The sequence below is a fragment of the Bos mutus genome, chromosome 2 (assembly GCF_027580195.1).
Source record: "Bos mutus isolate GX-2022 chromosome 2, NWIPB_WYAK_1.1, whole genome shotgun sequence".
In the NCBI taxonomy this organism is placed as follows: Eukaryota; Metazoa; Chordata; class Mammalia; order Artiodactyla; family Bovidae; genus Bos; species Bos mutus.
In genome coordinates, this window is record NC_091618.1 from 98,169,086 (window position 1) to 98,192,455 (window position 23,370).

The window sequence follows — 23,370 nt, forward strand, 5'->3', positions numbered from 1 at the left end:
AATCACAAATGCAATCACAAGCAATTCACAAACGTGAACCTTGTTTTAGCCTGCCTAGTGCATGCCACTGAAGAAAGACATTTGTGAGACATCAGAAAGATTTTGAATGTGAACTCATTATACGGCATTATGGAATAATGGTAGTTTTCTGAAGTCCTTGTTTTATAGAGCTACAAGTGGAAGTATTGAGAGTTCTGATGATCTCATGTGAGAGGTCTGTTTTAAAATTCTCTAACAGAAGAAAGGGAAAAGATAAATGGAGCATGAGAAGTGTGGCATAATGTAATTATTAAATCTGGGAGGTGATTAATTATAGTTTTCTCTATTTTTATATGTGTTTAAAAGTTTATTTCTAAAAAAATTAAATATAGATTCTGTAAACAAAGGGGTTTAAACTGTACATCAGAGTGACATATGTTAAAGCCTGCCAAGTGTTGCCATACTCTGAAGGCAGCTTCTAATAGAAACAAAACCAACTATGAGACAGTGACATGCGCTCTTAGGCAGTGGGTGGTACTTTAAGTTTCCACGTAGATGAGATTTTGCTAACATTAAGCAAAATTACCTCTAGCATGCTGGGCATCAGCTTAGAACTCCACATTTGTCACTCTGTGCATGGGTGTTTGTGCCACCAAATAAGAATATTAGCATTTTGCTTTAGTCAGTGTATATCTGAATGTTCCCGAGCCAGTTATTCATGATGTATGAACATGTCCCTGAGAAGCTTAAATATTTTGAGTTAGTACTTCATGTAAAAATCAAATATCCAGTTTTAGCCTTTAACATTTTATGTTTAATTCAAACATGTCAAATAAATATTTAAATTCTCTCATGCTTTTAGTGATAATGTGAAGAAATATTCTATTAGGTAGCTAAAATAAAATAGAAATTGTCAAGTCAGAAAGCTCCTCTTTTTCCATTACCACTTCCTCAACACACTGAGCAGCAATTCCTCAGTTTACAATTGTTACTTTGGTGTGTGTGCGCATGTTAAGTCACTTCAGTCATGTCTGACTCATTGTGACCCCATGGACTGTAGTCCACCCACCACCTCTGTCCATGGGATTCTCCAGGCAAGAATGCTGGATTGGGTTGCCATGCCCTCCTCCAGGGTGTCTTCCCAACTCAGGGATCGAGCCCACGTCTCCTGCGGCTCCTATATTGCAGGCGAATTCTTTACCACTGAACCACTGGGGAAGCTTAGTTGTTACTTTGGAAAACATTAAAAAGGCTACCATCTATAACTCCACATTTCATTTTCATACCAAAGTTAGCCTGCCTTTAGCTTTATCTTGATAATCTTTGTCCAAATAGATAATCCAATAGAAAAGTACAAAAAAAAGTTTCACAAACTCCATTCATTGCTTTTGGTGGTGAATATATATGGATTATTTTTTAAGATTCTTTTTGGTTTTTTAATAGAAGTCTATCTCATATCTCCCATTAGCAAATATTTTTATTGATGTATTTGATAACCTTTCTTCCCATAAAAGAATGAAATTTGTCTTTGAAAAATTATTTTAGTGATTTTTGAGCACTTATTTTCCATAGACTTCACTTTACAGCTTCCCAGGTGGCTAATGGTAGAATCTGCCAGCCAAACAGGGTTCGATCCCTGGGTGGGGAAGATCCCCTAGAGAAGGAAATGGCAACCCATTCCAGTATTCTTTTTTTTTTTTTTTTTAAATGATCTTCTTTAACTTGCCTTTATTGCTCAGATTATTTTTGTTGTTTATCCATGCTGATCACTTGTAGTTCACTCATTTTCACCATTGAATTGCATGAATATGCCACAGTTAATTTGTTCCTTTTCTTGTTGATGGGCAATTGGGTTGTTACCAGTGTTGTTTTTTATTTAAATTAATTTATTTTTTATTAAGGATAATTGCTTTACAGAATTTTGCTGTTTTCTGTCAAACCTCAACATGAATCAGCCATAGGTATAGATACATCCCCTTCCTTTTGAACCTCCCTCCCATCTCCCTCCCCATCCCACCCCACTAGGTTGATAGACACTCCAGTATTCTTGCCTGGAAAATCCAATGAACAGAGGAGCCTGGTGGGCCACGGTCCATGGGTCGCAAAGAGTCAATCACTTAGCAACTAAACTACCACCACCACACTTTTTACATGACAGCAAATCCCTTATTCTTTTCTCAGCTTTTCTCATTAGGAAGTGAGCCCCCTGGCCTTTCATGAACAATCACCTGTTAAACTTGGACACTTCATAGTGGGGTCTGCTTCTTTTCATCTTTATATTTCTAAACTTACTGTTTCTGTAATTTTTCTTTTGTAGATAAAAGAGTATAAATTTTTATGATAGGTGTAACACCTGTATTCTTATTAGTACCCAGACTGAAACCACTTAATAAACACTCATCTTAATTTCCATTACTTGTAGAAATTCCTCTCTTTTTTTCCTAAAAATTAGTTTTAATCATTTTGAATCCCTGGACAGAATTCAGGAATTTTAAAGTGTTTTTGAACAAGAGCTCTCTCTGATGACATACAAAGCAGAATTATTTTTCAGATTTGTCATTGTAGAAATCAGAGTACTTCATACCAATCTATACAGATACGAAGTTTGCTTAAACTATGAGACTGAATTCAGGTAGATGAGCTTTTACAATGGATTTTAAGGCAGACTAGTTGATGTTTAGAGCAAGGTTTAAAGTGAACTAGAAGGTACTTTGTTAATATGGTTTCTGTTTTCCAAGGCTTTTAACACAGTGTTTTCTGGATGAGTAAAAACTTTAGGGCCATTGTCTTACTAATATTTAAAAGAAAGTATGAGCATGCATAAGACTCAAGAATTTAGATATACTCAAGAGAACCAGACTAGAAATAGCTTCATAAAACATGGTCTTCTATTCATTCTTCTAAGTTTTTACTTCCATGAAAACCCAACTTTTAAAGGATATCATATGTGTATAATAGTTTATAGTTGTCAACAAACTCCAAATATGTATAATATTCTTAAAATATCAGTCAATATCCATCTATGTCTTATGTGGATTAAAGAACATTCTTATGCTTCATGCTTCCGTCACCCTATTTACATATTCAGTCTGAATCAGGATTTGCCAGTGTTCTCATTGTCTCCAGTAATAAGGCTTCCTTCTATAGAAATTAATCTTGTACATCAGGGAAGCTACTGAAGAGGTCAAGTCTTTGAGGGACCATTTTCCAGGTGCACTTCCAGAATTTGGCTGAGAGTTTTACTTCTTAGCTGTTGAAGGCACTGGAATACTATTTCTGCAACAGCTCTCTGGAAAGTAGACTCCCTCCTGAGCCTCTGATCCTATGAAAAGTGAGAGTCCCAATGCCAAATAGCAAGTTGAGTCCCCATAAGACTAAATACTCTGCTCATTTTTCACAGTGTTGCCCCTGTGTGTAATAGCCTTAACTGGCTTCTAGGCCAGAGTTGGAAAAAATGTCACATGCCCAGTTCCCTTAACAAAGAAAGTATCATCTGCCTTAACATTGCGTGCTGTTACCATCCTAAGAGCCCTGCCAGAACTCACACTACACTACTTTTTATGAAAGGGCACACCCGTAAATGCTATAGCAACTCAGGACAAGGAGAATGTGGCATAAAGTTACAGCATGCTGGTTTGTGAAAGACTAGTTACAGGGTTGTACGTGCTGAGTCTCCTTACTACTGATCTCTAGGTTTCTGTTTCCATGGTGATTTTACACACAGTATAGACCTCTGTCATTTCATATAACATAAACAGACACATAGATTAACAAAGCAGAGGCATTTTCAGAATTTCAAGTTCTTTAAAGAAGTCTTAGACTTTTTACTGAGCATATTTTCATGCGTATTCAATATGTATCGGGGAGATACATCACAGAAAAGATAAAATAATCCACTTTGTATTTCATCTTTTACTATGAGCTTAATGGGGTGGATAATATAACATTTTCAATAGGCCCACAACATTATTGTCCCTTAACACATATATTTTTCTTAGCCGCAACCTTGTACTTTTTCTAATTAATTGCCCTTTTTTGAGTAATACTCAGGCATTCAGATGAAATGTAGCAGACAAGAAGGACCATGCTTCCACAAATCCCCTACTCCTAATCACAGATGGAGATTACTTCATTCTACTTTGAAGCTTTTTCAAATTCTATATTTATAGACATTCATTTTCTTGGAAGATGCTAATTTATGCTTGAAAATGTCCTGAAGTATATTTCTGGTGTCCCAGAAAACATGTTTATGATTTTTTTTTTTAAGGAAAGGTAACACATGTTTACACAGATGTAAACACATATTTACACAGATTAAAGAAGTAGCATTCATACTTTGCCATTTTTACTCATAAAAATGTCTTAATTTCATGTTCTGATTGTACTAAATCACAACATGCCAACTTTTAAATTATAGTTTAGAGGGTTAATCATGAAATGATTAACCCCATCATGTAAGTCTCTGTGGGTTTCTCTGATAAATTTGACTAGTATCTGCTTCCATTCCACATAGCAGATGTTTTTAAAAGACATTCTTTTGAAAGATTGTGTAAATAATGCATAATTAGTCATTGTGACATGCCATACTACAGTAAGGAATGTTTTAGTAATTCAGAAATGACCCTTTTGTTTACCTGAGGTATAGTGGCTGTGTGTACATACATTTATATGTCTGTATGTAATTGGTGGATTATAAATTTTCAAAGAAGCAGTAAATAATAGCAAAACTATTTTGAAAAACAGTTTTAATTTTCTTTTAATGATTCGGAAGAGATTTCAGTGTCTTTTTCTCTTCACAGATATACATTGTAATTGAACTCTACTATCAGTTCAGTTCAGTTCAGTCGCTCAGTCGTGTCCGACTCTTTGCGACCCCATGAATCGCAGCACGCCAGGCCTCCCTGTCCATCACCAACTCCCGGAGTTTACTCAGACTCACGTCCATCGAGCCAGTAATGCCATCCAGCCATCTCATCCTCTGTCGTCCCCTTCTCCTCTTGCCCCCAATCCCTCCCAGCATCAGAGTCTTTTCCAATGAGTCAACTCTTTGCATGAGGTGGCCAAAAGTACTGGAGTTTCAGCTTTAGCATCATTCCTTCCAAAGAAATCCCAGGGCTGATCTTCAGAATGGACTGGTTGGATCTCCTTGCAGTCCAAGGGACTCTCAAGAGTCTTCTCCAACACCACAAGAAAAATGATTGAAGACCTTATTCATAGTATAGAATTTGGTTATTTTACAATTCATATTAAATGAACATTTTACCAATTTTGTAGAATTTTGTATTATATTTACTGAAATGTAAAGCACAGAGTATGTACGCTGTGCTCTAAACCCAGTTATTTAGGTCTTCAAATTAGATTTTTGGCATATATGAATTTAATATTTTAATGTTCCAGTACTTTGACCATTTGATGCAAAGAGCTGACTTATTAGGAAAGACCCTGATGCTGGGAAAGATTGAAGGCAAAAGGAGAAGGGGGTGGCAGAGGATGAGATGGTTAGATAGCATCACTGACTCAATGGACATAAATTTGAGCAAACTCTGAGAGACGGTAGAGACAGAGGAACCTGGGCACGCTGCAGTCCATGGAGTTGCAAAGAGTTGGACACAACTTACTGACTGAAAAACAACATCTGTGTCCTTTTCCATATTCTATTTTCTGAAGCATTTCACTTAAAAAAAACAGGCTTTCCTGGCAGTCCAGTGATTAAGACTCCATGCTTCCACTTCAGGGGGCATGGGTTTGATCCCTGGTTGGGAAACTAAGATCCTGCATGGCTGAAAGTAAATAAATAATAAAAATATAAGATAGATACTAACATTTAGAGGGTAGATGATTATATTACTTGGGGATAGTTTTAAGTCTAGTAACCGTCTGTCACTGTAGAGTTACCAGAATGTTGTTGATTATATTCTCTATGTTGTACATTACATCCTCATGACTTATTTATTTTATAACTGAAAGTTTGTACCTCTTAAGCCCTTTCACCAGTTTGCCAACTACCCCCTAAGCCCTCACCCCTTGACAGTTAGTTTTTTCTCTGTATCTATAAGTCCATTTTTGTTTTGTATTTTAGATTCCAGAAATAAATAAAATCATATGGTATTTGTCATTCTTTAACTTATTTCACTTAGCATGATACTGTATCCATGTTGTGGCAAATGACAAAATTGCATTTTTAATGGATGGGCAGTACACAATGGGATACCACATCGTTAGTCAATTCATCCGCTGGTGGACACTTAAGCTGTTTGTATATCTTGGCTATTATAAATAATGGTGCAGTGAAAATACAAGTGTATGTATCTTTTCAAAGTAATGGTTTCACTGTCTTCAGGTAAATATCCAGAAGTGGAATTGCTGGATCATATGGTAGTTCTGTTTTTACTATTTTGAGAAGCCTCCATCATGGCTGTACCAATTTACAATCCCACTAACACTACATGAAGATTCCCTTTTTTCCACATCATTGTTAACACCTGATTTTTGTCTTTTTGATAATAACTTCTGAGGGTATGAGATGATATCTCATTGTAGTTTTGATTTATATTTCCATATGATTAGTGAAGTTGAGCATCTTTTCTTGTGTCTATTGATCATCTGTATGTCTTCCTTATAAAAATGTTTATTCAGATCCTCTGCCCATTTTTAAATTGAACTATGGGGGATTTTTGGTGTCCATTTGTATGAGTTCTTTGTATATTTTGAATATTGACCCCCTAACAGATATATCACTTGGAGATATTTTTTCCCATTCAGTAGGCTGCTTTTTTATTTTGTTGATGTATAAAAGCTTTTTAGTTTGATATAGTCTTATTTACTTTTGCTTTTTTTGTCTTTGCCTGGGGAGGTTGATCCAAAAAAATATTAATAAGACTGTTTGTTGTCAAAGAGCATACTGCCTATGTCATCTTCTAGGGCTTAATGGTTTCAGGTCTTAACATTTAAGTCTGTAATCCATTTTGACTTTATTTTTTTGTATGTGCTATTAAAAAAAAAAAGTGACCCAGTTTTGGTCTTTTGCATGTAATTGTTCAGTTTTTCTCGGAGAAGGCAATGGCATCCTACTCCAGTACTTTTGCCTGGAAAATCCCATGGATGGAGGAGCCTGGTGGGCTACAGTCCATGGGGTCGCTAGAGTCGGACACGACTGAGCGACTTCACTTTCACTTTTCACTTTCGTACATTGGAGAAGGAAATGGCAACCCACTCCAGTGTTCTTGCCTGGAGAATCCCAGGAACGGGGAAGCCTGGTGGGCTGCCGTCTCTGGGGTTGCACAGAGTCGGACACGACTGAAGCGACTTAGCAGCAGCAGCAGCAGCAGCAGTTCAGTTTTTCTAACAGCATTTATTGAAGTGACTGCCTTTCCCCTGCTGCATAATGTTGGCTTCTTTGTAGTAAATTAGTTGACCATATAACCACAAAGGTTTTGGAGTAGTTTAAGAAGAATAAGTCTTAACTTTTCTTTAAGTATTTGATAGAATTCACCTGTGAAGCCAGTCTGGGCCTGGGTTTTTGTTTGTTGGGAGTTTTTGATTACTGATTTAATTTCATTACTAGTGATTAATCTGCTCATATTTTTTTTCTTCCTGATTCAGTCCTGGAAGATTTAGTGTTTCTGGGAGTTTATCCACATCTTCTAGCTTGTCTGATTTATGGACTGTAGCCTGCCAGTCATCTCTGACTCTTTGCAACCCCATGGACTGTAACCTGCCAGGCTCTTCTGTCCATGGAATTTCCCAGGCAAGAATACTGGAGTGGGTTGCCATTTCCTTCTCCAGGGGAACTTCCCAACCCAGGAATCAAACCTGAGTCTCCCGCACTGCAGGCAGACTCTCTACCATCTGAGCCACGAGGGAAGCCCAAAGGGTCAGAAATAGTTGCCAAAAACTAGGACTGAACCAGGGACCTTCAGATCTTCAGGCTAGCATTCTCCCAACTGAGCTATTGTGGCCACCGGTTTATCTGATTTGTTAGCATGTAACTGTTTGTAGTAATCTCTTAAAATCCTCTGAATTTCTATGATGTCAGTTGTAACTTGTATTTCATTTCTAATTTTATTTGAGTCCTCTCTCTGTTTTTCTTGATGAGTATAGCCAAAAGTTTATCAATTTCGTTTGTCTTTTCAAAGAACCGGGTCTTAGTTTCATTGATCTCTTCTATTGCTTTTACTATTTATTTCTGCTCCAGTCTTTATTATTTCCTTCCTTCTGCTGACTTCTAGGCTTTGTTCTTTTTCCAGTTCCTTTAGGTGTAAGGTTAGATTATTTATTTGAGAATGTTATTATTTCCTGAGGTAGTCCTGTATCACTATTAACTTCCCTCTTAGAACGGATTTTGCCTAGTCCTGTAGAGTTTGGAGTATTTTGTTTCCACTTTGTTTTGTCTCAGAAGTATTTTTTAATTTCTAATTTGATTTCTTCTTTGACCCATTGGTTTTTTAGTTGCATGTTGTTTGGCCTTTAGATGTTTGTGTTTTTGCTAGATTTCTAGTTTCATGTGATCAGAAAAGATGCTTGATGTGATTTCGGTCTTCTTAAATTTATTGAGACTTTTTTTGCAGCCTATGATCCATCCTGGAGAATGTTCTGTGTGCCTTAGAAAAGAATGTGTACTCTGCCATTTTAGGGTGCTGGAATGTTCTGTATATATATTTATTAGGTCTGTCTGATCTAATGTATTATTTAAAGTCATGTTCCCTTACTGATTTTCTGTCTGGTTCATCTGTCCATTGAAGTAAGTGTGGTGTTAAAGTCACTTATTACTATATTGCTGTCAATATCTCCCTTTATGTATTAGGTCCCCCTGTGTTGAGTGCACAGATGTTTACAAGTGTTATATCCTCTTGTTGGATTGACCCCTTTATCATTATGTAATGCCCTTCTTTCTCTCGTTACAGTTTGTATTTTAAAGTTTATTTTTCTACCCCGGCTTCCTTTTCATTTCTGTTTGCATGGAGTATCTTTTTCATCCCTTCACTTGTGTGTCGTTGGATCTGAAGCATGTCTCTTATAGGCAGCATATATATGGATCTTGTTTTTTCATCCATTCTGCCACCCTGTGTCTTTTGTTCTTGTCTGTTTCCATTAAGGGTGATTATTGATAGGCATATACTTATATCCATTGTTCATTGTTTTCTGGTTGTTTTTTATAGTTCTCTGTTCCTTCTTCTCAATCTCACTTGTGATTTGATGGCTTCCTTTAGTGTAATGTTTATGTTTCTTTTTCTTTCTTTTTTGTGTATGTGTTGTGGGTTTTTGGTTTGTGGTTACCATGAGTTTCATATACAACAACCTGTGAATATAGCATTCTATTACAAGTTGATGGTCACTTCAGTTTGTGCATATTCTAAAAGGCACTACATTTTTTACTCCCCTCCCTGAATAGTTTGTTTCTGAGGTCATATTTTTATTTTGTGTTTTACTTAACTCATTATTTTAGATATAGATGATTTTACTACTTTTGTCCTTTAACCTTCATACTGACTTTTTAGTTGATTGATCTACTACTTTTACTATATGTTTTCCTTTACGAATGCAATTTTTCCTTCATTATTTTTTTGTTTCTAGTTATAGCATTTTCTTTTCAATTTAAAAAAGTCCTTTCAACATTATTTAAAAAAAAACAGTTTAGTAATCATGAAGTTCTTTATCTTTGGCTTATTTGGGAAACCCTTTATCTCTCAATTCTGAATGATAATCTTGCCAGGTAGTATATTCTTGTTTGTGAGTTTTTCCTTTTAGTATTTTATATCATGCCACTCCTTTCTGGCCTGTGAACTTTCTGCTGAAAAATCAGCTAATAGCCTTATGGCATATTAACCTTTGTATGTGATTTTTTTGTTTTTCTTTCTTTATCTTAGCCATGTAATCATATGTCTTAGTATGGATCTCTTTGTGTTCATCTTATTTGGGACTTAGTGCTCCCTGCACCTGGATGTTTGTTTCCTTCTGCAGGTTAGGGAGCTTTCAGTCATTATTTCTTCAGATGGCTTTTCTTGTCTTTTCTGTCTCTCTTCTTCTGCAGCTCCTGTGTAATGTGAATGTTAGTATACTTAATGTTGTTGCATAGGTTCCTTAAACTTTCTTCATTTTTAAATTCTTTCTTTTCTTTTTACTCTCTTTTTGAGTGATTTTCACCATCCTATCTTCCAGATCATTGATAATGTTTTTCTTCATCTTCTAATCTGCTGATTTTCTCTAGTGTATTTTTAACATCAGTCATTTTATTCTTCACTTCTGATGGTTCTTTTTTTATATTTTCTCTCTCTTTTTTGAACTTTTCCCTGAATTTATCCATTCTTCATCCTAGTTTGGTGAGCATGTTTATGACCATTATTTGGAACTCTTTATCTACTAAGTTGTTTATCTCCATCTTGTTTTACCTTTTTTCTGAGATTTTGTCTTTTTTTTTTTTTCATTTAGAAGCTATTCCTTTGTCTCCTTGTTTTATCTAACTCTCTTGTATTTGTTACTATGCATTAGGTATATCAACTATTTCTCCTAGTCCTAAAAGAGTGGTCTCGTAAAGAAAGTCTCCTCTGAGGTCCAATGGCTCAATCCCTTCTAGTCACAAGAGCCAGGATCTCCAGGAATACCCTCTATGTGGGCTGCCTTTACTTCATGTGGTTGGACCATGATTGCTATGGGCACTCTGGTAGATTGGTGACTCCTTGGTTCAGCTAGCGGAGAGGTTTCTCCCCAGTTGCTGCAGGCACACTGATGTGTGGGTGGGGCTGGTCCACCCACAACTGGCTGTAGGTCCCAGCTGGAGCCGTTGCAGACACACTGGTATGCTGGGCTAGTTCCCTGGAGTGGAAGCCGCATTGGAGGTGTGCTGGTGCTGGCTCGGGTCACCCACTGTGGGGGCAGAGTGAGAAACGCTTTAAAGGGGCCAGTGGGGCCAGGTGGATTGATCAGGGCTGGTCCTCAGGAACACCTGGGCAAGGCTCACAGTGTTTGTTAGGTAGAAAAACAGTAACAGAAACGACACCTGCTGGCAACAGGGCACCCAGGGGAAGCAAAGAAAAATAAAAAAATGACATCTGTCAGTGTTTTCATTCCCGGAGACAGTTCCACTAGACCCCTGCCCTCTGGCAAATGTCCCCAGGTTAGTCGGTGAGTCTCCTTCTCTTATATCTTCAATGTTTTTCAAGCTGTTGCTTCTGCCCTGGGACTCGGAGAAAATGAGTTTGTGTGTGAGCTCTCTATGGGCAGATTCTTGGTTTCCCACAGCTCTCTGGCTCTCCCAGACTTAAGTTTCACTGGTTTTTAAAGCCAGGCATTATGGGGGCTCATCTTCCTGGTGCAGGTCCCCTGGGATGGAAACCTGACATGGGTCCTCGCTCCTCAGGGGTCCTCCACAATTGCACTATCTCTCCCACTGTGGGTGGCTGCACTGAGGCTTTGTGTTCTGACTAGACCACATCTCTGCCCCTCCTGCCCATCTCAGTGTGGTCTTTTCTTTGTATCCTCAGTTATAAAAAATCTGTTTTGCTAGTCTTCAGATCATCCTCAGACATGGTTGTTCTAAATGTAGGTGCCGTTTTGTATATGTATATCCATAGGAGGAACTAAGCTCAGAATCTTCCTACTCCTCCATCTCCATCCCTCTAATATTATTTATTTTAAATATCTTCTTTTACAAAAGAAGCACAATTGCTTGTCTCCTGGGTTGCAATAAAATGTTCCATAGGATAAAGAGACCAAATTGCTGAAGTACAGATTTTTAGGGTGTCTCCTACTCTTTTCTTATTTAAATAATATCCCCTAATGGTTAAAAAGAGAGAGACATACACAGAACTCTAATGGTTTTGGTTTCCATGGTGATAATTTTTTCACATTCTGACACTGCATGCCACCTAGTGTTTCCAAGCCAAAAACTTTGATGTTTTGGTATCGCAGGTTTTATCTTATACTAAAGCCGAAGCTAGAAAATATCTAAACACCTTTTTCTTTTTTAAAATGGCACATTTCCCAATGTATGTGAAGTCTTGAAGCTACCCCAGTGATTCCTCCATATCTATAGTTTGTTGCCATTTCATGTGTGGTTTTCCAGTGTTCCTTTCCTGGATGAAATAAAGGTGGATTGCTGCATAGCTCTCTGATTTCAGGTTCATCTCTTGTTTAGCTTCTCTCAGTCATTCTATTCCCTGTAAAACTCTGGTAACCCAGCAAACTATGTATTTTACTTGTTCCTCATAACACTCCTTCACAAATTGCGGTGTAAGAATGTTTAGAACTGTGGAAAAACAGAAGACTTGCAAATTGAAGCAGATAACTCTCCAGTATTATTAGCCTGATAGAGAGATAGAGCATGTTTCAGTATGTACTGGGGGAACCACATGCAATCTGAAATCTATATTGAAATTTCAAACTTAAGAATTCAGAACTGTCACAGAGCTCTGCTACCTAAAAGTGTACTGTCAAATAATAAATTTGGAGACACATTCATCAAAAACCTATTATTAAGAATGTCAGCAAATCTTCCTGGGGGCTAGGAAACAAAACCTTGGATTGAATCTGACATCAAGTTAAAGGATTAGAATGTAGGATTCCCAGTTTGCCTATAAACCCTGTTTTCACTTTTCAAACTAGCTTGATCAGCAATACCTAAAAGTTATACTTTGCTTTACAGGAGTGAGTGAAAGGTGCTCAGTCATGTCTGACTCTCTGTGACCCCATGGACTGTAGCTTGCCAGGCTTCTCTGTCCATGGAATTCTCCAGGCCAGAATGCCTGAATTCTCCAGGCCAGAATGCCGTTCTCTTCACTAGGGGATATTCCCAACCCTAACCCTAATCAAACCCAGGTCTCCCACATTGCAGGCAGATTTTCTTTACCATCTGAGCCACTAGGGAAGCCCTTGCTTTACATAGACAAACCTTGTTGAACACAAGTTACAGCACAATGCCAGGTGTGAATCAATACTCAGTAAAGAGAAGCCGCTATTCTTTCTGGGAATTTGTTTGCTCAGTAAGCACTTACTGAGTACCTGCTGAGTGCTATGCACCTGTCCTAGGCACTGAGGTACAACAGTAAGCAACTCAGACAAAAGTCCCTGTCCACTGTGAGCTTCTATTCTAGTGGGGAGAGATGGTGATAAGTGCTATAAATAAAGGGCAAGCTGACCTCCTGTGGTAAGTGGATACTACTTAGATACTACATCCTCTAGGAAACTTCTCCTAAGGTCCTTAACCCTAGACAGTAACACAAACACATGTTCATGCACACACATACATACACTGTCTTTTCTCAGCCACATTCTTCAGTTCAGTTCACTTTCGTTGTGTCCAACTCTTTGCAACCCCATGGACTGCAGCACGCCAGGCTTCCTTGTCCATCACCAACTCCCAGAGCTTGCTAAAACTCGTGTCCACTGATTGAGTGATGCCATTCAACTATCTTATCCTCTGTCGTCCTTTTCTCCTCCTGCCTTCAATCTTTACCAGCACTAGGGTCTTTTCCAATGAGGCACCCCTTCACATCAGGTGGTTAGAGTATTGGAGCTTTAGCATCAGTCCTTCCAATGAATATTCAGGATTGATTTCCTTTAAGATGGATTGGTTTGATCTCCTTGTAGCCCAATAGACTCTCAGGACTCTCCTTCAGCACCACAGTTCAAAAGCATATCAGTTCTTCGTCATTCAGCTTTCTTTATAGTCTAATTCTCACATCCATACATGACTACTGGAGAAACCATAGCTTTGACTGTGTGGATCCTTGTCAGCAAAGTAATGTCTCTGCTTTTTAATATGCTGTCTACATTTGTTAAAGCTTTTCTTCCAAGGACAAATTTCAGTCCTCCTTAGGACTGTGTGTTATACTCAGAATATGATACAGATTCAATTTATAAAGTGAGAGTGAAGCAGCATTCTGAAAAAAAATGTTTGTTAGCAACATGAGGGTTAAATCTGAGGAAAGAAAGACTTGTCATCAGAATTTGGGCAAATATATTTTGAAGATAATAGAGAAACAAGAACATATTCGAATGGAGTTGAATAAAATGCAGTTTAATCTACACCACCTAAATTTATAACATAAAAAGGAAGTTGGAATTGGGAAGAAGAAGAAGATAAATAGTTTTGTTTTTTAAGTTCAAGATGGCAAAATGATATAGTTGAAAATAAAACAAGATAATAGGCAAAAGAGATTTGACTAGAGAAAACAGTAATGAGGTTAAATTTGTCTGTATTCATTTGGAAAAAGACTAAAAGCATAAAAGAAGCAAATCGATAAGAAATTAAACTTTCCATTGTTGACAGTTCTGAAAACTGTGCAAAGTTTTTTTTATTTTAGTCCATATGAAATTTGACATAAAAAGCTAGCCCTGGCTTCCAGAGTTTCATCACCAAGCTCAATAATGTGGACATCATGCAAGTTTTCATTTCAAAAGTTTGACATATGGAAGATCTTTTGTTTAAATAGCATCATTCTCACTCAGTTTGTTGATCCTCTTGGAGGAAGTCACCCAGGAGGTGAGTTTTCCAAGGGAGAACAAGGTCAGTTTTCAGATTTTAATTAAATGCAGCATGTGAGTTAATTTGTAGCTGGTAATCAGGATGACAAATACTCATGAAATTTAGCAAAACATAGTAACAAACTGAGTATATGCAATACTTTTCTATAGAAAAGAGTCAAAATGACTGTGGCTTAAGGTGAAAATAGTCTTATATTAACTTGTATGAAGTCTTGAGTTGATAGTCTTGTATTAAGATTATCTGACGTTGCTAACAAATACCTGAACCTTTTTTTTTTTTAGCAAATTTTTATATAATGTCATTCATTTTAGCTGATTAAACTTATCTTCTTACAGATGTGCCAAATACTGGTGTAAACAAACCTAGAGTTTCTGACACTGTCCACCCCAACAACTATTTCATCAGGACAGAGCCAGAACCAGGGACCCTCTACTCACCAGAACAGACGTCTCTCCATGAAAGTGAGGGTCTGTTGTATTATCTTTTAAGTATCAGATTTACTTTTAATGCTTCCATTTTGAAAATGAGCATCAGAAATATAAAATAAAGGCATTTCCTGCTGGTTTCATTCCTGCAGGATCTTTGGGTAACTCAAGAAGTTCAACACAAATGAATTCTTATTCCGACAGTGGATACCAGGAAGCAGGGAGTTTCCACAACAGCCAGAACTTGAGTAAAGCAGATAACAGACCACAGCATTCATTCGTAGGATCAACTAATAACCACCTGGTGAGGAATTCAAGAGCTGAAGGGCAAACACTGGTTCAGGTAAGCCAAACACATCAAGATCTTTGTAAAGAAATGCCCTCCTAATTGATTATGTGTTATTAATTTAAATATTCTTTATTGAAAGTAAACCCAATGTGTACAATTTTGAAGTTCTAGAATGGATGACACAGCAAAATCATTTTATACCATGAGGCTAATGAAATTTTAAACTTGAAAACTAAAAATGTATTAGTTCCTACTAATTAAATCTGATAAATTCTAGATACAGGAGAGTAGTTTTCTGAAAGCAACAAGTTTGGCATCAGGAGAGTAGTCCAGGGAGAGTGTGAGAGAACTGGGTGGTATATTCTAGTGTAGTTGTGGGTTCCTCAGAATACTAGAGCTAAAATGTGCTGTTAAGAGTCCTAGAGGGGCAGAGCACAGTTCCCACACTTGTATAAAATGGGACTGGTCCATTCTAACCAAAGGTTTTGCCTTCATCATTGGAATTTTTCTCTGAAAACACGTATCTTTGCTAGAATATAGATATTCCTGCCTATAGAAAGCTAGTGTATAGAAGGATAACCATTCTGTTAAGTTATGATTTTCTTACTTGATGTTAATAATAATAATGCATATATGTTTATGAAAACTCCTTAGCTCCTCACTCATTGCCACTTTATTCACTCAGTCTTCCAGCATATGCCAAAATTAGTAGAAGTTATAGGAGTCCCAAGTGGCAGTAACCAGTAAGGATGACTTTCTGGCCAAGTGCCCCAGTGATTTCTCTGGAGCTGAAAAATGGCACGATGATCAAAGAACTTAGTGTAACACTAATCTCTTCATGTAATACAGGAAGCCCTGAAGGTACACACAGCAGTAGGCCAATGTTCCCAGTGCCAAAGGAGAAATACAATATGACTTTGGCTCAACAATTTAAGGGAAACTTTTAGGTATTAAGAAACATTTCTGTATTAAAACAAACACAAATATGGAGCATGAATTTTTAAGCTAGGACAGGCAGTCTTGTGCCTATAGCAAACTGCTTCCAGCTGCAGCACCCCACCCCCACCTCCACCCCACCCCTTCCTCAGATGATACATTTACTCCTCTGCTGTTCAGGATGCACTGAGGGAATGGTTTGACAAGCTTTACACTAAATGTTCATCTGTTTAGGTCAATCTCTATGTCGGCAGGTCTAAAGTCACACTTCTGAATAATAATTACAAAGATTTTCTATTTTGCCCCTAAGGGTGGTCATGTTGACTTTTTGTTTAATTTTTTTTTTAAACTTAGGTAAGTTGATCTTGTTCCTGGAAGTTGCAAGGGGGTCTTTATATTTGCATGTATTTCAGGAAACACAGATTGAAGCCATCTGAGCCAAGTGTCATCCTTTTTTGATAGTAAACAACTTATATGTGGGACTTTTAAAATTACCTTTAGTACTATTAATAAACCCCAAGCACAGATTTTAATTTTCCAACTGCCTACTAATTTTTAAACCACCTCTTTCTTGCCTTATTATGTATTTACAGTCCCCTTCCCTCCCCAGACCTTCTCTTTTCCATGGCTATTGCCTTCACAGAATTCTTGAGTTTGAGCACCTGAGTGGTCTCAGACCCGTGTTTCAGGCAACCAGTTGCTTGTGACACATGGAGACAGAGCATATTTCCTCTTATAGCATCTAAGAATATACAAAGTCCTTGAGTCATCCTTGTTTCTTCCTTTATTGCCCCAATTAAAAGTAACAGGAGGTGGATGACGAGTGAACTCTAGTCATCACTAGGGAAATACAGAAAGCTCAGTTCTGAGCTTGTAACCCAACACCCCAGTCCAGCCACTGTTCCTTTTTATTGTCGTCCTGCATGAAGACAGAGATCTGAGATGCAATTTTGCAAGAGTCTGTGGACTCATAGAACTGGCCATGGCAGAGATGTTCCTTCTTTCCCAGCTGGCCAGAACCCAATGGAGATTTTGAGCATTCCTCCTGCTGCAGCAGATTTGAGGGCTGATTATTCATATGTCTTTCAATCCACCAGCTTAAGACAAGAGCCTATAAATCAAAGGAGATAGAAAGAAATGGCTGAAATCACTAGCAGCCACAATGAAGCTAAAAGAAAAGACAGATTTGGCTAGAGCACTTGTACAGTGCTCACAGAGGAGACCTTTGGACCTCAGACCCTATCCAAATGTTCAGTTATTCCACTTTGAGAGAATACCTTCCTTTTGTAAATGGGGTCAACCCATAAAGACAGATATAAAGACAGGTATAGATACTGCTCTAACTTAACAGATTGAAAACGTTTTGTTTTACACAAATGGGTTACCTTAGCCAAACTTAGATTTACAGGGTACAAAGTAAGTACACTATTCCAGTGGCCCTTCACGCTTGAGATACATCATACTATGTGTTGTGAAAAGTGCATGGGCAGAGGGTAACATCAAATAAAGACAAAGGTAAAAGGAATATTAAATGTCTTTGTATCTCTCCTTACGGGTTGGTTTTAGTATTCTGAAAGGGAAAGGTGGAGGTTAACAATCACCAAAAACAAAAAAAAGTAGCACAAGAAAAACAGAATAAGGAAAAATTAAGATTCAGCTCTGTAGCTCAAAAAGGAAAGGAAATGCCTGAAATAAATAGTGAGTTCACATTCTGTAGTTAGCTATGTGCATGCTTTTCTGTAATGACCATGGATACACAACCCTGGATAAACCATTCTCTTTTCTCCCCCTTCCATCAGCCATCAGTGGCCAATCGGGCCATGAGAAGAGTTAGTTCAGTTCCATCTAGAGCACAGTCTCCTTCCTATGTTATCAGCACAGGCGTGTCTCCTTCAAGGGGGTCACTGAGAACTTCTCTGGGTAGTGGATTTGGCTCTCCCTCTGTAACCGACTCCCGACCACTGAACCCCAGTGCATACTCCTCCACCACATTACCTGCTCAGCGGGCAGCTTCTCCATACTCTGCACAGAGACCCGCCTCCCCATCAGCTGTACGTCGGATTGGGTCGGTCACCTCCCGGCAGACCTCCAATCCCAACGGACCAACCCCTCAGTACCAAACCACCACCAGAGTGGGGTCCCCACTGACGCTGACGGATGCGCAGACTCGAGTAGCTTCCCCATCCCAAGGCCAGGTGGGGTCATCGTCCCCCAAACGCTCAGGGATGACTGCCGTACCACAGCATCTGGGACCTTCACTGCAAAGGACTGTTCACGACATGGAACAATTCGGACAGCAGCAGTATGAAATCTACGAGAGGATGGTTCCACCTCGGCCAGACAGCCTGACAGGTGAGTACAAAGTGACACCCCTACACAAGCCCAGTGGGAAAGTGTTCCATGCAACCGTTGCTAAAACAGAGCATATAATGTGGAAAAACATTATATTTTTATCTCAAAATTTGTGCCACAATGTACCGCAGACCTCACGCTGACTTTTCTTTCAGGCTTTATACTTTTTAATGCATCAAATTATATACATTTATATCACCAGACCTCTTTTGCAATTAAAACATTTCCCCCATCCCTCAGAAAACTAGGATATAAAAGGTAGGTACTTTTTGCATATTAGAAGAATTGGCTAGAATTCTAAACTGTTGGTTGCGGTTTTTCATAGTGAAATATTTTTCACTAGCTAGGCCTACCCATTGGAGAAGGAAATGGCAACCCGCTCCAGTGTTCTTGCCTGGAGAATCCCAGGGACGGGGAAGCCTGGTGGGCTGCCATCCATGGGGTCGCACAGAGCCGCACACGACTGAAGCGACTCAGCAGCAGCAGGCCTACCCATACTCAAAACCCTAAATTATGTTAAAAGGTGGTATCAGAATGTCTATTCAAATATAATTTTTTTAAAGAAATGCCTTACTAGTGTAGACTAGAATGTGGATTTCCTTACCTACTGCCTTGATTTTTAGCACCCCAATGGGAAATGCACAAAGTTCTTATGAATTGCCTTCAAATGCCACTTAGATTAAGTCAGAAAGACACCAACCAGATCACTGATAGTACAGCTGTTTCTTTCGGAGTTTTCTCATCGTGGGTTTTCTACAGGATGTACAGACTTTTGATTAAAATGATATTCATCTTTAGCTAGTAAAAAAAAAGTTAAAACTATGCAGGAAAATAAAAATTGTGAAGTGAAAGTCTCAGCCCCCTCTTACCCTCACCCAATCCCACTCCCCAGTTTATGTGTCTTCCAGACTGTTTGATTATATATAAGTATATACATTATATATAGATGTGCACACACTGTATTTTTTATGCTGTTGGAGCTCTATTATGTATATCTCCTATACCTTCTTTTTTTTTTTTTTTTTAATGTATCTGAGGGTTCTACCTCATTCTCTCAAGGGATGCCTAGGACCTTATTTTATAGACATATTATAATTTGTTTAATCACTTCTGTATTAACAGACATTTAGATATCCTCATTTTTAGCTGTTAGAGACAATCATACAATATATATTACTCTTCCTGCATATCTGCACATAGCTTACTAAGATAACTGTGAGATCCATTTCTTGAAGTAGGACTGCTGGATCAAAATATGTGTTTGTGTTTTCTTAATGAAATACTGTCAAACTGCCCCCACTAAACTTTTATAGATTTTTCTTTCTACTAGTAGCTTGAGTGCCTGTTCCCTACACCTTTACTAGCACTGCATATTGTCCAGGTGTTTCATCTCTGCCAGTCTGTGCCTCATTGTTTTAAGAGACCTGTGTTGAGTAATGACTGAGGTTGATGATTTGATGTTTATCAGCCATTTTATTGCTTTACTGCAAACTGCAAGTTCAGGTCCTTTGTCTGTTTTTTTAAAATTTGTAAATGCTTTTTATACTTGAAATAAATTGACCCCTTGTAATATGCTTCTCAATTATTTTTCATTTCATAATTTGTCTTTTGACTGTTTTTTTGTTATTTCTTACACAGAAGTTTTTAATATTTATTTTGTATGATAAAATTAATATCCTTTCCTTATGGCTTCTGGGAAAAATAAAGCCCTTTTGAGATTTTCTAATTGCATGATCTTGCACAAAGAATAAATATTGAACTTGATTTTGAGCTCAAGGAAATTCCTATTGGAGAAACTAGCTCTTTTTCATTCAGCCATCAGAAGGGTACACTGGCTTAGATATTTTCTGGCACGGCTCTGGAAAGCATGCAACAGAGTGAGGTAGGGATCATCGATGACACGCCTCCTCCAAAGGAAGCCTGAAGAGAGAAATAGTTCTGAGGATTCCTGTTCCCCCTACCCACACCCCTCCCTATTTATGAACAGTGGCTGAAATCCATGTTTGCAGGAGAGCACAGAGAAAACCAGGAAAGAAAGTGGGCACAGAAAGGACCGTCTCCATGTTTAACCCTGAGGGCTGGACTTTTGTGGTTTAAGAAACCTGCTTCTCTTCACATTGCAGGTGAAGTTAAACTTTATGTTTCAGGGGAAAAAAATTATAGCCTACTATGGATTTTTTTGTTCCCCTGAATACCACAGTGTTCAAAAGAAGCAAAGCATTTCTTAAAAATGCTGTATGGAAGCTTTGGTTCCCATCATCTGTCCACCTGCCCAGTTATTCTGAATGTAGATCCTAACTTGTAAATTCCTTTCTTTTTTTAATTTCAGAAAGTGATGTGCTTGTCATATTTACTATGGTTCTTGAGTTCAAAGACTTAACAACCTGCTAATTGAAAAGCCTAAAGCAATATTTTGTAATAGATTCAGACACTTGAATATTTGGTGATCACAATTTAAGTGATGTGTATAAATTATGTCCTACAACAGAAAAATATGTCTGCCCCAACACATTCATTAAAATATAACCATAGCATATTAAGGCAAGTTTTGAGAATAAAAAGAATTTACATTTGAAAGATAAATGTATGTTTGTTTTCACTGACTTAAATATAGAGGTGTTAAATCAAAAGGAATATATCATTGAGGTAGGTAAACTTGATATGTATTTGTGGAATTGCAGCAAATTGTCTTCCACTTCAAAAGATACTAAATTATAGTAGCCTTTCTACAAAATCACCTTACTTAATCTGTTCAGTTCAGTTCAGTTCAGTTCAGTCACTCAGTCATGTCTGACTCTTTGTGAACCCATGGACTGCAGTACACCAGACTTCCCTGTCCATCACCAACTCCCAGAGTTTACTCAAACTGATGTCCATTGAACTCGATGATGCCACCCAACCATCTCATCCTCTGTCGTCCCCTTCTTCTCCTGCTTTCAATCTTCCCCAGCATCGGGGTCTTTTCAAATGAATCAGCTCTTCGCATCAGGTGGCCAAAGTATTGGAGTTTCAGCTTCAGCATTAGTTCTTCCAATGAATATTCAGTACTGATTTCCTTTAGGATGGACTGGTTGGATCTCCTTGCAGTCCAAGGGACTCTCAAGAGAGTCTTCCAAAAGCATCAGTTCTTCAGTGCTCAGCTTTCTTTATGGATCAACTCTCACATCCATACATGAATGACTACTGGAAAAACCATAGCTTTGACTCTGTGGACATTTGGTGGCAAAGTAATGTCTTTGCTTTTTAATATGCTGTCTAGGTTGGTCATAACTTTTCTTCCAAGAAGCTAGCATCTTTTAATTCCATGGCTGCAGTCACCATTTGCAGTGATTTTGGAGTCCAAAAAAATAGTCTCTCACTGTTTGCATTGTTTCCCCATCTATTTGCCATGAAGTAATGGGACCAGATGCCATGATCTTAGTTTGCTGAATGTTGAGTTTTAAGCCAACTTTTTCACTCTCCTCTTTCCCTTTCATCAAGAGGCTCTTTAGTTCTTCTTCACTTTCTGCCATAAGAGCAGTGTCATCTGCATATCTGCTGCTGCTGCTAAGTCACTTTAGTCACGTCCAACTCTGCGACCATACAGACCACAGCCCACCAGGCTCCTCTGTCCCTGGTATTCTCCGGCAAGAACACTGGAGTGGGTTGCCATTTCCTTCTCCAGTACATGAAAGTGAAAAGTGAAAGTGAAGTCACTCAGTCGTGTCCAACTCTTCACGACCCCATGGACTGCAGCCTACCAGGATCCTCCATCCATGGGATTTTCCAGGCAAGAGTACTGGAGTGGGTTGCCATTGCCTTCTCCGTCTGCATATCTGAAGTTATTGATATTTCTCCCGGCAATCTTGATTCCACCTTGTGCTTCATCCCCCCCAGCGTTTCTCATGATGTACTCTGCATAGAAGTTAAATAAGCAGAGTAACAATATACAGCCTTGATGTACTCCTTTCCCCAGTTGGAACCAGTCTGTTTTTCCATGTCTAATACTAACTGTTGCTTCTTGACCTGCTTAAAATTTCTCAGGAGTCAGGTAAGGTGGTCTGGTATTCCCATCTCTTAAAGAATTTTCCACAGTTTATCGTGATCCACATAGTCAAAGGCTTTGGCATAATCAATAAAGCAGAAGTAAATGTTTTTCTGGAACTCTCTTGCTTTTTCAGTGATCCAGCAGCTGTTGGCAGTTTCATATTTTAAATTTTCATATTTCATCTTCCTTTTTAAATCCAGCTTAAACATCTGGAAGTTCACGGTTCATGTACTATTGAAGCCTGGCTTGGAGAATTTTGAGCATTATTTTGCTAGTGTGCGAGATGAGTACAATTGTGCAGTAGTTTGAGCATTCTTTGGTATTGCCTTTCTTTGGGATTGAAATGAAAACTGACCTTTTCCAGTCCTGTGGCCACTGCTGAGTTTTCCAAATTTGCTGGTATATTGAGTGCAGCACTTTCATAGCATCATCTTTTAGGATTTGAAATAGCTCAGCTGGAATTCATCACCTCCACTAACTTTGTTCGTGATGATGCTTCCTAAGGCACAGTTGACTTCTCATTCCAGGATGTCTGGCTCTAGGTGAGTGATCACACCATCATGGGTATCTGGGTCATGAAGATCTTTTTTTTTGTATAGTTCTTCTGTGTATTCTTGCCACCTCTTAATATCTTCTGCTTCTATTAGGTACATACCATTTCTGTCCTTTATTGTGCCCATCTTTGCATGAAATATTCCTGTGGCATCTCTAATTTTCTTGAAGAGATCTCTAGTCTTTCACATTCTATTGTTTTCCTCTATTTCTTTGCATTGGTCACTGAGGAACATTTTCTTATATATCCTTGCTCTTCTTTGGAACTCTGCATTCAAATGGGTGTATCTTTTATTTTCTCCTTTGCCTTTAGCTTCTTTTCTTTTCT

At 38.3% G+C, this 23,370-nt stretch overlaps 1 protein-coding gene across 14 annotated transcripts in view; it reads left to right on the forward strand.

The window, feature by feature from the left end:
- The window catches only part of PKP4 (plakophilin 4), a 258,016-nt gene that overhangs the window by 177,778 nt on the left and 56,868 nt on the right, over positions 1-23,370 (forward strand). For 10 of the 14 annotated variants that reach the window (XM_070357342.1, XM_070357345.1, XM_070357348.1 and 7 more), the window contains 3 exons: positions 14,797-14,928; positions 15,039-15,229; positions 17,911-18,463. In XM_070357342.1, the coding sequence (XP_070213443.1) occupies positions 14,797-14,928; positions 15,039-15,229; positions 17,911-18,463 (876 nt within the window). Of the gene's footprint in view, positions 1-14,328; positions 14,459-14,796; positions 14,929-15,038; positions 15,230-17,910; positions 18,464-23,370 lie in introns of those variants that run through there. The other 4 variants (XM_070357332.1, XM_070357335.1, XM_070357347.1 and 1 more) reach the window with 3 other exon arrangements.